This window comes from Brienomyrus brachyistius, chromosome 5 (assembly GCF_023856365.1).
Source record: "Brienomyrus brachyistius isolate T26 chromosome 5, BBRACH_0.4, whole genome shotgun sequence".
NCBI classification, from domain to species: domain Eukaryota; kingdom Metazoa; phylum Chordata; class Actinopteri; order Osteoglossiformes; family Mormyridae; genus Brienomyrus; species Brienomyrus brachyistius.
In genome coordinates, this window is record NC_064537.1 from 23,151,403 (window position 1) to 23,168,858 (window position 17,456).

General features: G+C 42.8%; 2 protein-coding genes and 1 long non-coding RNA gene across 4 annotated transcripts in view; 1 reads left to right on the forward strand and 2 right to left on the reverse strand.

Moving 5' to 3' along the window:
• On the reverse strand, positions 1 to 13,540 carry LOC125741641 (uncharacterized). Its single transcript, XR_007397826.1, has 3 exons — positions 13,228 to 13,540; positions 2,736 to 2,817; positions 1 to 86 (listed from the first exon to the last, which is right to left on the reverse strand). It is a non-coding gene; the product is annotated as an uncharacterized LOC125741641 (long non-coding RNA).
• lyrm1 (LYR motif containing 1) lies at positions 13,500 to 16,792 on the forward strand. 2 transcript variants are annotated; one of them, XM_049012814.1, is made up of 5 exons: positions 13,500 to 13,644; positions 14,229 to 14,406; positions 14,489 to 14,549; positions 15,943 to 15,974; positions 16,237 to 16,792. In XM_049012814.1, exons 2-5 carry the CDS (start codon positions 14,248 to 14,250, stop codon positions 16,348 to 16,350), a joined length of 366 nt encoding a protein of 121 aa, XP_048868771.1. In that variant the 5' UTR covers positions 13,500 to 13,644; positions 14,229 to 14,247; the 3' UTR covers positions 16,351 to 16,792. The 2 variants fall into 2 exon arrangements, with proteins under 2 accessions (XP_048868771.1, XP_048868772.1); XM_049012815.1 differs by lacking the exon at positions 13,500 to 13,644 and adding an exon at positions 13,651 to 13,845.
• dnah3 (dynein axonemal heavy chain 3) overlaps positions 16,092 to 17,456 on the reverse strand; it is a 36,770-nt gene continuing 35,405 nt past the window's right edge. Inside the window, exon 61 of the mRNA XM_049012812.1 lies at positions 16,092 to 17,443. Within this exon, the coding sequence (XP_048868769.1) occupies positions 17,090 to 17,443 (354 nt within the window). The 3' untranslated portion in view covers positions 16,092 to 17,089. The remainder of the gene's footprint in view (positions 17,444 to 17,456) is intronic.

The window sequence follows — 17,456 nt, forward strand, 5'->3', positions numbered from 1 at the left end:
CCCACCCTCAGCGCCTCAGGTCCGGCTGACTCCGCCGCGATACCGCTGCTCTGTGCTGGCCACGCACCTCAGCATGCCATCGGGTCCTGCCAGGGAAGACAAGATGGGCGCCGAATGAGGAGCTGGCACTCGCATGGGCGGCTGCAGATGGCGCACAAAGTTTACCGTTAGGCGTCAAGCCAGAGATAGCCGGGCCTGCTTTCCCCGGAACATACGCATTAAACAATTACCATAAATACCAGAATATTTCTGCACATCGAAAAATATAAATGCAGCCTAGAGTCACATTCCTACAGTAGTTTACAAAAAATAATAATTTAATAAAAAAGAATAAAAATGGAGATAAATAGGACATTTATATTTGTCTAATAAATAAACATGACATAAATAAAAGGTGAGACAACTAGATGCAGGTTACGAACAGCTTTGGTGTATGTGCAAATAATCTCAAACAATATTCTAAATATTATGTGTACGAATATTTTATTTTATATACAAATAAATAAATGTATACAAGAACACAAAGAATAAAAGTCAAGCCTTAATACAACCCGTCCAACAAACTGACAGACATCTTTTATGTTCAGATACTGTCTGGACTTTACATGTCCATTAGGCAGCATTCAGACAGATTTCAGCTGCTGGTCCACCAAAATGCAGGCATCTATGTTTAGCGTCTGGGTTTAAAAAAAAAAAAAAGCACAGGAAGAGCATGACAAGCCCCTGAACTTGAAACACGGGATGAAAGAATGGGCTGTTTCTCACAAACCAGCAAGCAGCGGAAGCTCTCTCAACAGGGAGCTGTGGGGCTCAGCAAGGTGAGGATTTGTGCCTGGATGGTTGTGGGTTCAAATCTTGTGGCTGGCAGCACAACCACATCACTGTTAGGCCCTTCAGCACAGCCCTTAGCCTCAACTGCTCCAGGGGTGCTGGCTGACCCTGTTCTCTGAACCCAAGATTTCCTTTCATGTTTGTTGCCAAACCAGCCAAATAAATGTAAAATGAAACTTTAAATTTAAATAAAGCTGTAATATACTGATATAGACCAGGCAGTGAGCTGGTCCAGCTACTGCCACTTGCAAGACCCTTAAATGACCTGGGAAATAAGCATTCCACCCCAATGGGTCCCTCTTCATCGGTCTACGGACTACAGAAATGCTGAGCGCGACATGGCGATTCGCCATCTGGAGGGTGGGAGGTGCAGTGGTAGGGGGGGGTGGGACACTAAACTCATTACCATGGCTGCAAGGCCAGCCAGGCTCACAAGGAGCCCGGCGATGCTTCCAGATTAGCGATCATTGTTCAGACCTGCTTGCTAAACTCGTGCAATGCGAGGAACCCAACCACTATGCCTGCCGTCATTGAGCAAGTGGTTGAAGCAGGCGATCGGCATGCCGTACTGAGGCGCTGCCAAAACAAGCAAAAGAAAACAAAAAAACTAAATTGGAGCTGAGGACAAAGGAGAGCATTTAATATTTGAACATTGATACACCAGCAGTCAGGACAAGATGGAGCCTGTGAATTGGAGTGCAGGCCGCAATTACTTTGGCCGACTGAGGAACGTTAGGGAGCGCTGACGGCCCTTGGCAGATGAAAAAGCGCTCGGGCTAGACATGCACAATATCCCAATATTACTCCCGCAGGATCCTCAGCACCATTTACTCTCCTTACCTTCCACGGGCCGCTGTGTCGGTACCCCTGGAGTCACCTTTACCGTCTCCCCTCCGACTGGCATTACTGCCGAGCCGAAGCACGGGGGCAAATGCGCTGGAAAAGGCTACAGCTGTTAGACATTTGATGGCTGATCTCTTATTCCGGTGCTCTTAGCTTAATGACTAACGCTGGGCTGTTAGCACTGTGCTAACGGTTCAAGAAAATCCTTCGGAAGAGATTGCCGTAAGCCCCTTTGACTTACAGAAGTAGAACGTAAACAAACATCCCTGCAAGCTGCTTGGCCCGAACCCGGAAGCCACGTTTCACGATATTGACTGAAAACTAGAAGGCCTTCAGCTTAGAAACGGGGCGAATAGCAGGCTTCTGAGCAGTGGGTTAAGCTAACGGCATCCCTACGTCAAGGACTCATTGTAGTCATGATGGTGGGATGCCCTCACAGCGACTGGCTGTAATTCCACTTTGCAAAGTCCAGGCACACACACACACACTCACACACAGTGTGGAGGGTCAGATTCAAACCCTCACCCATGGTTGAGCTACCCAGAGCACCACCCACTGAGCCCCCACGGCACCCAATAATGGTAATTATGTAAAACAAAACACATGCAGCCTCAAAAATATGTCCAAGTAATATAAGCTCGTGACCCTATTTAATATTTAAAAACTGAGATGGTACAAAATAACCGGACACATTCCAAAGGCTGTCACACGGGAAATGGAGGTCCGTCTCACCGCTCCCACCAGCTTGCAGAAACACTCAATTAAGAGGGCGGCGCCCCCCTGCATCCAGCTCCTCCAGACCAGCTAATGACAGCCCCCAGTGTCACGACCTTCAATCGCAGCCGACAGCGCCGGAGCGCCTAAACAAATGGCGGCATCACTAAAGAAGAGCTCCAGCCTTAGGAATACCATCACTTACATGGGTCACTTAAAAAACACCAGCAGTATTTATTACAGGGCAAAGTGACTATATGCCAATTTGGTACAGGACAATGCTAACGGTCGAAATCGTTCACAAAACACAGGGGGGATATCCAGCCCCATTAAGAGGAAATACTCACACAGACTTCCCTGAACACACCGATCGTAAAGAAAGGAGGAACCATCGCCGATTTCAGTGGGCTGAGTTCGGCATCCACGGAGCTGAAAGGCAGACAGACAGGCTGTTACTGTCACCACAATGCTGGCTTTCACTTCCAGAAAAGTACACTTTCAACTATAATACACACTGAAATCATGAAGGAAAGGCAGTTCCCTTGTGGATGTTGGACCAGCCACAGGAGCCCTGAGTGAGGTACTTAGCCTCAAGGGCCTAGGAAACATGCAACGTTAATCATTACTTAAATCCTACTATCACGATAAGGTAAAATGATCCACCTCTATGCTTAAATACCAGGATGTTAAAGACATTAAAATTCACCACCATCTTGTAACCTGAAGATCATTCTGCTAAATCAGTGTTTCTAAATCTGGTCCTCAGGAACCCAGACAGTCCAAGTTTTTGTTCCCAGAGAGGGAGCAAAAATGCGGACCGTCTGGCCGGGAGCAAAAATGCTGAACGTCTGGCGGGGAGCAAAAAGGTGGGTTGGCCGTAGGTCCTCAAGGACCAGATTGAGAAACACAGTGCTAAACAATAGGTCTATCAAGCAACCCGCACTTCAGAATAAAGTGGTTATACTCTCTGGAGCTATGTGAAAGTATTTCACCACAAATCCTGAGTGTTCAATTTCAAGTAAGTATTTAAGTGTAAAGCCTCGTCGTAAAAGCGTGGAACGGCTCTTGCGAGACAGAAACAGGGACTTGCCGGGAACACAATTCTTCACACATAATCGTTTTTGTTTTGTTTTTTTAACACCTATGCTGCAGTCACTGAGTTATTGCCTGGCTTTGTGGCATTTTACATCCTTTCTCCCACAAGTACAATTAGATTTAGAAAGCAAGCGATTTGGCTGCCTCTTCCCAGGGTGGGGCTCTTTGTTTGCTAAATGTTCTACCACCGGCTATGACAACAACGACACTTGGTACCGTTTCCGAGCTGATCACTGTGACGTCGCCGCGGCCACCCGCCAAACACAGCATGTGGGCACGGCTCGGCCTCCCATACACGGTACACGTGTTGGACCTCATACCCACTCAAAGATGAATGGATGCTCATAGGTCTTCATGTCACTAGCACATAATACTATCTTGCAGCATAGCTGCAAGCAAGATGTCTCTCAAACTCTTCTCTGCGTTTCTTGCCTTCACCAGTCTGTCACTGTGACCCCCTGCAGTCCATAGGTTTTGCGTTGCGAGATAGAATGACAACCTTAAATCACCATGCTTAAATTTAGACAATGCTAGATGTCACGCTAAAGCACCACAAAATTCATCTTACCGATCTTACAGGAAGCATGCGGCTCCGGTATCAGGTGTTTTTGTGTGGGGAGGAACCCTGTGAATCGGATGTTGCATCTTATTGCAAAAATCCAATAAAAAGTGATTTAGCCGGGACTGCTGAGATTATTGGAGCTTCTTGCTGACTTTCCAACCTTCATAGCGTAAATTTCATTTTAAGTGCCGATTCCCATTGGCAATTATAACCTCTACATTCGTTCGGTGGGTCTTGCCACGGTTTGGTTGTTAATAAAATATTTAAAATGTCAATCATCTTTATTCTTAGCACTGCCTTTAGAACTATGTTAAATAGTGGAGTTTTATATTAATATTATCATTTAACATACCATATACTAGCAGTAAAACAATGACGACCAGGAAAACTAAAAGGGACGTTCATTTACATTAAATGTACTGCATGCATGTAGGCTCTGCTTATTTTAACCTTGAATGCTTTTGGTGATGCTGTGGAGATTAATGTCAAATGTCAAAGGTAAGTTTCTCCTCCAGTGATTATCTCAAATTACATTTAATAAGTGATAAGGGACAGGAAGCTCAGTTTGAACAAGGTCCTAACAACTTACGGAGCATTTTATGCATTATTTACTACATTCACGGAGCACATTCTGCAGAAGAAGTGATTAAGGGTGCTTTCCACCGCACCAGGTGCCATACTTTTTGTACAGTACTTTTGGTACTTTCCCCTTTTCCACTGAGTACCAAAAGTTCCACTACCTAAAGTGCCAAACCAACTGTGGTACTTCGGGGTGGTACTTTCTTTCTTTGTGAACTGCTTATGCAAACAGCCTGCCTCTGAAATGCAATACAAACGCTGTCATAAAAAAAAAAAATAATAATAAAAAGTCGCAATATCAGAAAACAATAAAAGCAGCAAAAAAAAAAACAATAAAACAATAAGGGATACATGGGCAAATGAAACCCAATCTTCGATTGCTCTGGTAGGAAGAACTACAAGATCAGCATGGCATGACAAAAGTATTTTGTATAATATATCAGGACAGGACGGTATTGGAAAATGTGATTTTGTGATCAATGTGATTATTTTAAAGCAAAAAAAAAAAGCTTCTCACAAACTCATCTAGGAGCGATTTAAACAGCAAGGACAAAAAAAAGATTATGGTTGTCACAGAGAATGCATGCAGCGCTCATGTAAAAACAGCAGAGGTAAACTTTCATCTGATTTTTAAGCATATACTAGAAGAACTTGAATAGGAATAATCATTAGAATTGCAAAACTTGTCAAGTTTTTTTTCCTGTGACAGAGTAAAAATGTTTTAGTGAAGCTTAAACTTCCTGCGCTGTGTCTGTACCCAATTGGAGGTAAGAAAAAGCCTGATCTTAAATCAAGCTGACTAGCGAAGTAAGAATCGCATGTACGTAACATGTTGCTGCTATTAGTATGGCATCATCCAGCCCAATAATATACTACAGCCTTGCGTTGTGATGTAATTTGGCGGCAATATCAGTTTGTATGCCAGTGGAAAACCAACACCTTCAAGAATTTAATAGAGTTAAGCAACATCTTCGGCTTGTGACTGCTAACAGACTTTAAAGCCGGCTGAAATGGAAGGGCTACCCCTTTCTCTCGCTTTCCCTCACTCCCCCATCTACAAACACACACACTCATATCTTTGTTGGGACCGTTCATTCAATTCTATGGGCAAAACCCTAATCCCAACAATGACAATCTTTACCCCTACCCCGCCCTAACCTTAGCCAAAAACAACCAAACAAAACAAAGTCTTTTGGCATTTTTAGTTTCCAGTCACAGATTTTTATAAAATTCAGTTTCCCTTGTGAGGGCCGAAAACTGATCTCCACAACTACAAAACAACGGGTTATTATTATGTTGCGGGTACACTTGGTCCCCACAATGTAATGTATATTTGACCTACACATGCTACACACACACACACCAACTTTCCTAGCATGCCTCAGCTGCAGTCTGTATATGACTGCTTTGAATCTCATTCATTTTGGTCTCAGATGCTCCAATTACTGGAAAGCTTTGTTACTTGCATTTTGGGTCATTTTACCTTAAAGGCTGTTTATCATCAGCTCCTGGTCTGTCTGCCTCCTGTAGGCATACTGGAAATAAATCACTACCATTGCAGTCATAGCAAGGGGCTGGGCAACATTCAGAACCTCTGATCGACAATCTTGCCCATATTAGTCACGTTTTTTTCACATACATATATACATACATATACATATACATACACACACACACACACACACACACTTCTATTAATACTAATGTAGTCTGAGTTCTCCTCCACGTTGCTTCCATGTCGCAAACAGAGCCGACCAAGCAAATCGAGCACCTTGCACAAAAGAAAAAATGACGTTTACATCGTTTGCACACCTTGTGGCTTTAGTAAAGATGACACCGAACAAAAAGAGGTCAAACGTAAACACTGCGGCAAAACAGTTTCAGCTACTAAAGTAATGCCACCAGTCGGTTTCAATACTTGCAGTACTTAAAGTACAGTGGAACCTTCTTACAGTGATCAAGGGAATAGTGATCAACCACTTCCATTGATCAAAGACCTTGGGACAGAATCATTCCTGTACAAGTACCGTTTAAAAAATTCACTTATAGTAATCAAGTAGTCAACTTACAGTGTTCATTTTGGGTCTTTTTATAAATAAGCGTAAAAAATTACGGTAACTTTATCCTGCAGTAACCTGTCTGCTTCTGGCTAGCTACCTGAGGCTACTGCTGTGTGCACAGAAAACATTATGGAAAAAAGAAAGTCATTGTCTCTCAATGACAGAAATAGACTCAAAGCTTATGATAAACTGACAAAAACGAGCACCAAGATGCAGCAGTGAAACTAAAGCAAGCTATATTTTATGTACAATATTGCACTGTATTGTAGCGTATTTGAATTACACATTGTTCAGTAATTTAATGTACTATGACTTGGAAAATGTTTGAAACAGTTGTACTGTATTTTGAAAGTGTCAATAAAATTCAGTAAATAGCCACTGTCCGTTTTATTAATTTATATTTATGTATATAATATATATAATAAATATACAAATGTCAATTACATGGTAATGTGCCTGAAACAAAAAGGAAAAAAAATCTGTTATAATAATGTATTTCACGCTGACAGACGTGATCCCTAAAAGCGGATTCCACTGCAATTTATTTTATTTGCAAGAATATTCTTTTGGGAACTTGCTTTTTACATTAAAACTGAAAATGACCTTTCATAAGACTATTTTATTTCGAAGCAATTTCAGTTGTTCAAAATATTCAATAACCATAAATGGTTCATCTGTGTTTCCTTCAATTATTTTTTAAATCATAAACAGATAGTCTTTCATTAGAAAAAATATCCCAGCTTTATTTGTTTAATAAACAGCTGTGATACTTACAGTACAAACCTTGTAAGTGAAATATGAGGGCAAGAAAAACACAAAAACTAAATAATCGTTCCTTAATAGTAAATTGATGTAAATGCTTAATTTATTGTGATATTGCTTTAGAATCACATCGAACAGCCCTAGTCATACCACTCATCCTTTAACAAGGAATCTATGCAAGTATTTGAGCAAGATTTGATCATTTTAACATAATATGGTAAGCTTAGAAAACAAAGACAAAGAATATGCTAACGTTAAGGGTAATTTTTATCAAGGTGGCTTTTAAAAACAGAACAAAGACATTCTTTAAACTAATCACATTCCTGGTTAGCCACTGTGACATCAATGTTATTGCAGAGGTTTGGACACAATGTACAAAAAGTCTTTATACTGCCATTTCCTACCTATAACAAAATTTGCTTAATCAAACTTCATCAACATAGAAGGCACCCAAGCAGAACAATAGAGGCTTTTTAAATATTGTATATAAAAATCAGGCCGTGTTAAATGTGTTTGTTAATGGATGAAGCATAAATGTGGACAAGTCTAAGATTTAAAAGAACATAAAGACTTAAAACATTCACACTTAGCATTTCATTGGAGTTAAACACAGTTAAGCCCACTTCACTTTCCAACTACAGGTTTTAACACGGATGATAAGAGGTACCGGCTAACCAGCAAGACCCCCCGAGTCCATCTGAAGGTCAGGAACGTCACAGCTCATCCCGTTCCATCTCCAGACCAATGGACATAGTCTCCTCCGAGTGCCGGAAAGCTGGCAATGCTGCCTGAGACAGGGGCCAGCCTGGCTGACAACCCCAACCTTAATCTGATAATCCCGCCTGACACTGTTCAACACAATCCCTGCTGCCAGACCCGCAGCCCCACTGAGTAGCAGGGACACAGAGCTGAACCCCGCCCAGTCCTTCAAGGCGAAATCTACGGTATGGTCTACAGGAACCAAGAGGTCAAGCCCAGGGACATCTGTTAGAGGTATAACAGGCAAACATTTGCTTGATGTATATCTACTCGGGAGAAGAAATCTGAGCAATATGGTTCACCAGAGAACGCAAAACACGCACAATTTCTGACTTCAAGAATTCTTAGAACAGTGTCATGGATATTGGTGGCATCATTGCAGGGAACAGGATCAAGGCTGGACCACAACAGAACAAGTACAAGGTAAGTGCAGACTTTGCTGCCTGATGGTGTAATGTTCTCCACTCCGCATGTCTAACAAGAAACCTCCCCACCCCCCCACAACAAAACAGATGGCTGGTTAAGTTTTCAAAAAATAAAAAATAAAAAATCAAGATGGAGATCATTTTCGGATTCCGAAAGCAAACCACACACTCTCACAAGTCATCAGGAAGCCAAGATGCACGACCCCAAAGTCCCTCACCGACAGCCAGGGAAACACACCCAGCGACTGGAGAGGCAGTGATGAGCTCCGGCCACAGATCCCAGGCTCTCCATCAGCGTGTAGGCCACAGCGGCAGACTCACACGCTTTAAGCCACCAGCTGTTAGTTCCTTGAACGCATCATCATAGTAAATCTTTGACATTATAAAAAGGGAAGAAAACACTATAGCAAGTTGTTTATTCGCCTGCAGAACAGCCTGTGTTTTTCATACACTGATCACTGAAGGAGAAATCTTCAGCCATGGGTCATGATTCCGAATAGATGCAGTCAAATTCAGATAAAATGTGGCTATGCGAGATTGTAACTACACAAGGCATGATTTTATTAGCGAGAATGTAAATAGCACTGAGAACACTGGGCACAGCAAGTAGCATAAAGTGTTCCATCAAGAGGCACTGAGCACACAGGAGGTGTAAAGTTACCCTCAGACAGTTTAACTTTTCAGTATGAATTGGTGAAATTTAACATTGGGGCATTGAATCGCACCCCTGCTCAGACAGTGTCTGCTCTCCCTGTGTACTGAATGTTTTCTCTGGGTACTCTGGTTTCCTCCCAGAGTTCAAAAAACACACAGATAAGCAAACCAGTGTCTCCAAGTCGCCCATATTGTGCGAGCGAGTGTTTGCCTTGTGACAGACTGAGATCCTGTCCAGGGTGTCCTCCTGACTTGTGCCCAGTGCATCCTGGGTCAGGTTCCAGGCTTGCTGAGCCTTTGTGCTGCATAAGCAGTTATGGAATATGGGTGGTTAATATTAGTTACATTTCAAATGTCTTAATTAGATTTAATTGACAGCAGAAGCCCTGATAGCTAGTCGTTGTTTAGAAAGAAGAATTTAGTGTTTTCTAAAACCTTTCATTTACGAAACAGGAAACACATAAACAAAGAGTAACAATCATCATTTACTCCTGAAGTACATGCAAATTAGGTGGTATAAGGAGCCCCAGAAGACAAAAAGCTCAAAGCAGGAGATTTCACCAACCCACAACTAAACCATCAAATGGCACCCTAACCTACCGACCTCCCAGCACAACGCTTAGGGTGCAGCTTTGTGTTGACAGTGTTATTCAGGTTAACCTGTACCAATTCGTTTTTTAATGGTTAAATAATGATTGCTATAGCACATAAACTGACTGGGTATTGGACATGGATATATAGATGGTTAAAGAACCCACGTTTAGAATTAATAAATAAATAAATCCAATGACTGTTTTGATTAAGAGCTTAACATGCGGGCATAGAACTGGACAGCTAAAGATGGCTCCTGATGCTCTGCGTCAGACTTGTTAGTGATGTAACTGGTATGGCTGCACTGAGTACTGCCCTCTAGGGTGCCACGCCCAAAGGGGAAACTTGCCTAGATAATGATCAGCTAAATAACAATATTTTAATCATTTAGGATAGGATAGTACTTTATTGATCCCACAGTGGGGAAATTTGCGTGTTTTTTCCTCCACTAATTGCATGCAGCCACATTTCATCTGAATGTGTCATTTTTCCTCACTGGAAATCCACTTAACCTTAATCCTGCCTGGGACATGTGATCCCAAAGTCTAGGTTAATGTAATCCGGGAGGCCATGTTACCGTTTGGATGTTGCTTCAATGCTGGATCACAGAGACTTAACCAGAGAATGTCCTGCCAGGAAGTCCGGAAGAGTCACACGGTAAACTGTCAGCAATTGGAGAGTTATTCTTCATTACAGTTGCATCTGTATTACAGTGACCTATAAGGCATGATCATTTCCATTGCTTAGTTAATGTCAGCCTCAGTTGAGGCCCCAAATAAATCGAAAAGGCCCCTTTTCCAAGACTGGTCTGCTCTGTGTGTCCCCACAGCCAAACCAGGAGTCCATATATCACATCTCACACCTCCAAGCTCAACATATTATTTGGGGTTTTCTTTTGATTTCAACACTAACCTGCATGTGGATTGTTTTGGCTCAAGTGTAAAAACCCTGCACATGACACTGCAGATCTGCTGCTCCAAATGGACACTCTGCCAAGGGTCACGCACTGTGTCCTCTTACCTCCAGATCAGCAGCAAGGGAGCTGAATTGATCCAAGTCCCTCTCACTATGACAATTAATACCTTTCAGAAGCCTGTCAAAATTGCGCAAACATCTCTGTATCCCACACACACACACACACACACACTTGCAGCTGATTTCATGCGCCTGTCCGCAGTGCCATTACTTCCAGTCTGCTGTCTACACAAGCTTCTGGCCCACCACTGTTACAAAACACACCCGATTGATAATAACTTTACATTACAAAAGCGGCCATTGAAAGGCTTGCGAATGAACACTTTATAGTGAACCTAAATCAAAACGTTTAGAATACATCCATGTACTTTTAAGTTTATTCAGGTTTACAGCAAATCGATCGCAAATACTGAAGAGTCAGCTGTTTTAGAGATCAGACGACAGAAGAGAGCTCTAATATCTGTAAACCTAGATCTCAAAACTGCAGCTTCAGCGAGTCTTGTGTTTAACCGTTACTTCAGTTAGAACCGTCTGTAGTTTTAGGAATAACCAGTTACATTAACGACCGTGCCGCAGAAACACTGTAACCAAAAGAGGACAACAAGCGGGTCGCCATAACGGCGTCAGCCTTAAGAGCGCTAAAAGGTCACCTCCTGACACAGACTTTAGGCAGCGGAATGCTCCGCTTGGATGACACCTCGGGAGGCGGGTTAATTACAGCGTCCGCCCCGGGGGAGCACAGCGAGGCAGCGGCCTTTGGCACAGTAAGATTTCCCTACAGCCATGTCAGCAGCTCCGGGATGGTCAGCCCGTGCGTGCGCGCGCCTGTGTGTTGCAGAGTTGCTGCAATACAAAACCTCCTGGATGTTGGTCACGTGACTAGCCCTGTACGTATGAATTAACCCTGCATCACGTTACATAGGCTGCACCCATAGGGACAGAATTACTTGTTGCAACGCTATACAATACATCATGAACATGTTAATTCAGTGAACGAGTCAATACTGACAATTCCTAGTTTCCACTTTACAAACGCTAAGCATTGTACCTGCCTCAAAAACTGCAATCCTGTTTTATTGCTAACCACCCTACAAATCTCACAGTTATGTGGTTACAACGTAAACATTAATAAAAATTCTCTAGCAAAAAGCTGACAAACGTGCAAACAAGCAGGTAAAGTTTGCATCCCTAAAACCGTATATGCTTATCTCTGAAAAGCATCAATATGAAATGTATGCAAAAAAAAGGAGAGAAAAAACAACGAGCAAAACTTGCGCATGCCAATGCAGGACAGAATGGATATATCATCACAGCCTGAACGGCAAGTAATTCATAAAAAAGGCTATTGTCTGTAAAATTGGGCCTATAGTCTAACAGCTGGATGCTGTGCCAGCTGAGCGTAACACGGGTTCAAACTGGGACCAGATGAATTACACTCGAAAAAAGTGAATGCGAGGATCGCGGACACACGCCTGCTGCGGGCATGCCCAGGCAGCACACTCAGCCCATGCGGTACGAGAGCCTGGCCGCTCCGTTTCGGCGTGGACCTCATGATAACCGATGAGGCACTCCTCCGCTGCTGCCTCACAGCCGAGATGGCTTCCTGACTTGGTCTCGAAAAAAAAATCAGTTACCACGTCAGATCTCGTATGGATACATACGGCGTCTCAGTCCGATCCCACCCAGAGTCCACGCACTTTTGCAGTCGATCGGTCAGCAAAACGTGACAAAACCACAACATACCCACCAAGTCACACGACGTTGCCGGGCAATCAGCACCGACAGCTAAAAGAACAATTAATAATATTTCAGTTTGTCAGAATGGCGACTGGGAAGCATCTCAGCTGAATTAGCTAGCCGGCTAGGCAGCTACGTTCACTAACCCGAACAAGCTGGGTTACAACGTTTGTTGTTTTTCTTTTGCACGTAGCCAGAGCTTTCCTGTTTGGTAATTAAACAACGCGGAGATCATTGTTTAGCCAGGAGTCGGGAGGTTAATTCACTTAGCCGAGAGGGTAACAAAGACATTTGGATGTAGCAGGGTCACAGCAAGCAACTGCTGATGATCATCTTATTCATTTGTATACATGATAGAAGGAGTGTGGACATTTTACCAAGTACTCCGCGAGCTTCTGAAAAGTGGTTCATGTGTCGAAAGTTACGAAAGGGGCCGCCTGCCTGAATACAGTAACGCGTCTGTAGTGATAAGCTATTTGGCAAGCGGGGGGGGGGTACCCATCTGCACCTTCGCCCCGCCGATCGCACCACATTCTCCTCCGCAGACAGTTCTGTGAAGTTCAAACTACAGCGACAGAAAGTGTCAAAGCCCGTAAGCCATCTAACAGAGGGTGCACGGCCCCGGTAACAGCGAACTTACCTTCTAGACGGCGGTGAATACCGTGAAACTGACACTCATCGCTCCTGAGGCTCAGGCTCACTCGGGGTTAGGCGACACGGAGCAGCTTCCTCATCCAAATCACCTCGTTTCCGACGTCTTTTACTTCGGCTGTGCTGCGCGTGTGCCACTCCCGCGGATCCTCGTGTGTAAACTGCGGATACCTGGCTATAAATGCCTCAGTTCTCTCTGCGCGTATCCCTTCCTTCCTCTTTTCTCCGTCTCTACGGAGTGGATAATAATGAGAATTTTCCCCGCATCACTTCCTGCAGGGCATCGGCGTCGCCGCAGCTCCCACGGTCTGCGTATTACATCACGGCAAACGTGTCTGTCGTCATAAGAAAGCGACAAACGCCGCTGAGAGGGTGTAGCCAGCGAGGTGTACGAAAAGCGAACGAGGTATTTTGGACATTTGAACTGTCTCCGGTGCTGCGTTTCTTCGTGTTGTTTTCTCTATTCTGTGTCCGTATTTTATTAACTGCTGGTTGTCCATAAATATCTTGTAAAATTCCGAGTCGGAGGGGTTGTTTCTGATTTATGTTCTTTATTAGAATGTATTAATTATTGGTACTATTAACTTTACACGATTGTAGTAAATGGGTGAGTATTCATTACCTCAGAAGTGTTTTAGTCATATCAACTAGCTATCCAGTCGAAGTTACTCTTGTCGCTTGTTATACAAGAGTACATCGTTTGCCATCGAACAGTAACCAGGATATATTACTAATTTTCCAAAACTGCTTCCTTTAAACGAATAAATATTTGTTTGCAATGTGTTTTACATGCGTCTTTTATTCTATGACATGCAGCTGTACAGATGGTCTTAAGTTAAAAAGCAAGACATTGCCACCTAGTGGTTCTGATTATATTATGTACTTATTTGCGTTTCTGTTTTTCCATTTATTGTGTACTTGGGAAGTGACGACAAAGCGAGTATATATCAGAAAACATCTAATTTGTTTGTTTGTTTGTTTAATTATTAGATTTATTTAATGGCCCGCAATGACGCTTGCCACACGGCAAGAGGTTCTGTCACTGTATAGGAGGATACTGCGAATTGCTCGGAGCTGGCATACCCACTGTGTGCGTCCACATGACACGGAAATTGAGAAAAACTACATTGTTCAGGAGTCTAGGACACTCTTCCGGCAAAATAAACAGGTACTGAGTGTTCCCCTGTGGGTTATCATGAAATAATGTAACCGAAATAAGGTGGTTTCATTAAGCATAAATCTGTTTGTAGTTAACTGATGCTGAATCCATCAGGAAATGCATAGAAGAATGTCAAGCTAGGATTGAAATTGGTGAGTTGAACTGAAACATCTAATTGCAATGCTTTGATATATAGTTGTTGTGATATGTACCTGAGAGCCACATTTGGAAATCCATCAATTTTCCAACCACTTTTCCTGAACAGAGCTGAGCTGGGAGGGTCTGGAGCCTGTCGCTGGCAGCATAGGGCACACTAGATGGGACGCAAATATAATTTCTTTACAAAAAACAACTTGTGGCATCTGCAAAGATAGTATGAAAGAGATGAGATGGTATTTCATTGATTCCTGGTGGGAAATTGGCATATTTTAAGTTTTATAAATAATGTATGTGCATTGCTTTTTAGTTAGAGGAGTGTTGATGTGAACTTCACAGTGATGCACAGAGAGTTTGCTGATGGCTGCTTCCCATTCATTTTAAACAACAGATTCTCAGTCTAAAGTGTATCTCAAATTACACAGCATAAGGCAAGGTATATTTCAGATATAATGGCTGACATTGCATGCATTTTTGTGCATTCCCACTTGTGACTATGAAATAGTCATATGCATATAAAGGGAGAAACCAGACACACCAAATTCCGATACCTGCATTTTGTGTCATAGTTTACTGTCAACTATCAGAACTAAACACTGTCATTTTTTGTAAATGCATTTATTATAATTTGCAATATTACAGTGAGTTGACTCAGTTCTATCCTCAGTCTCTTATATTTCACAAACAATCCGTTACTATTCGTAATTAGGACAAGAAAAGGATGTATTTTTACAAGTATGTTGCTGATAAATGGGGCCCATGAATTATATTATTGAATGAAGGTTGAAGATGGTATGCGGGGGGAGGGAATTTTATTTTATTCTGCTCTTATTTTGATTTACCTGGAAATGTTATTTTTAGAGGGCGGCATGGTGGTGCAGTGGTTAGCACTGTCGCCTCACACCTCTGGGACCCGGGTTCGAGTCTCCGCCTGGGTCACATGTGTGCGGAGTTTGCATGTTCTCCCCGTGTCGTCGTGGGGTTTCCTCCGGGTACTCCGGTTTCCCCCCACAGTCCAAAAACATGCTGAGGCTAATTGGAGTTGCTGAATTGCCCATAGGTGTGCATGTGTGAGTGAATGGTGTGTGAGTGTGCCCTGCGATGGGCTGGCCCCCCATCCTGGGTTGTTCCCTGCCTCGTGCCCATTGATTCCGGGATAGGCTCCGGACCCCCCGCAACCCAGTAGGATAAGCGGTTTGGAAAATGGATGGATGTTATTTTTAGTTGTGATATATAATAGACTTTAACATTTTGATATTTTTAATGTTATTTATAGCTAGAATAATTTCACGATGGCTAAACTGGTTAATATGTGGGAATGTGACATCACAATTATAGGTGACATGTAACACAAATTAATAAATGAAAACACACTTTGGTATTTCACAGGTCTTCACTACCAGAATCCATATCCAAGGCCTGTAAGTAATCTGATCCCAGTCACAGCATGACATAATTAGTCTGCTAACAAGTCTCTGATAATCCTGTTCTAAATCAAATAGGCAAATAATTCTTCTTTCTGTTGGGGGGGGGGGGGGGATGTGTGTGCTGCTTCACTATTTGGTTGAAGCGGCCCATATTCTGTGGTATTCTAATCTTGATGTATCTATTGATGTCATCTTAAAACACTTTAAGTTGTCAGAGAACCCATTAGCTTTCTCACTGGGTAATTTTCCTTTTCAGATCCACATTCCACCAATGGGACTTGCCAGTCAGAAGGGGAGGCGTCTTCGCACTCAGGAGAGGCTGAGGAAGCAGGCCAAACCTATTTATTTAAAGTCACATGATGAAACGTGAAATGCCGCAGGTTGGGGTAGATCTGTTCAGGTGCTGAGTCAGAATGTTAGCCCTGTAAGTCTTCTTCACAATACACTAGTACGCATGTTAAGTGTATGCTTACATCCAAATTAACCGCACATGGATTAAGGAACTGTATTATCTGTTTATTCTCAATTTGAAGTGTGTAATATATTGGTATGCTTGTTAATAATATGCCATCATTTGATCAGACCAATGACAGCCATTTACAATGGTGTACATTTTTTATATAAATGATGCCTCTCTGGTATTCAAGAGTAAAATTGGGACTCTTATTCAGGAAATATTTAGATTGAGGAAAAGGGATAAAATGAACTGCGCTATTCATCTCTTAGGCAAGGCAGCCTGCAATTTTATTAGCCTGTGTAAAGAGACTCATATATTCATATTTTAAAGATAAAACGATAACCTTGTACCTTTACTCAGACAACGAATTGTGCTTCATTTTTGATGTCTTTAAAACGGAAAGATAGGGAAAATATAAGCTCCAGTTTATCTTGTGTTGCTACTCTACTGTCTAAAAACATTAGTATATGCCTTTATTTTAGTTATCCATCCTACCGCTACTGTAATGATGTGTATATGTTTGGCACAAATGATTCCTGTGTCCTAAGGTACTGGTCATGTGCTTTAACAGGATAACATGCATTCAAGGTTATTGATGGCCGTTGTGACAGTTGCATTATGTCAGGCCTTAGATATGAGTAGGAGGAAGGCGTTAGTCATCGAGCTGGCAGAGACATGCTACGCCCCGGTTGGTCCAGTGCTTCTGAGGCTGGTCGGAGGGCAGCTCCATGGACAGAACATAGTTTGTGGAATGGCCCGTAGTGGAGAGTGTTCCTCGGCGGGCACTAGTCTTGTAAACCGGGCAGACGTAGGTGTTCTCATGGAGAAAGGTGGCCATCTTCCCTGGCTTTAGCCAGATTATAGGCAGGGGGTCAAAGAGAATTTTGGGGAGGGACTCTCCAATCACCATATTGCCTCGATCCCAGCGTGCTCCCTCTAAGAAAAGGCCCGTCACGTAAGCACCATCTTCAGGCTTCTCCGCCATGTGTGTCTCCTGCTCGGTCACCTGACCAGACACA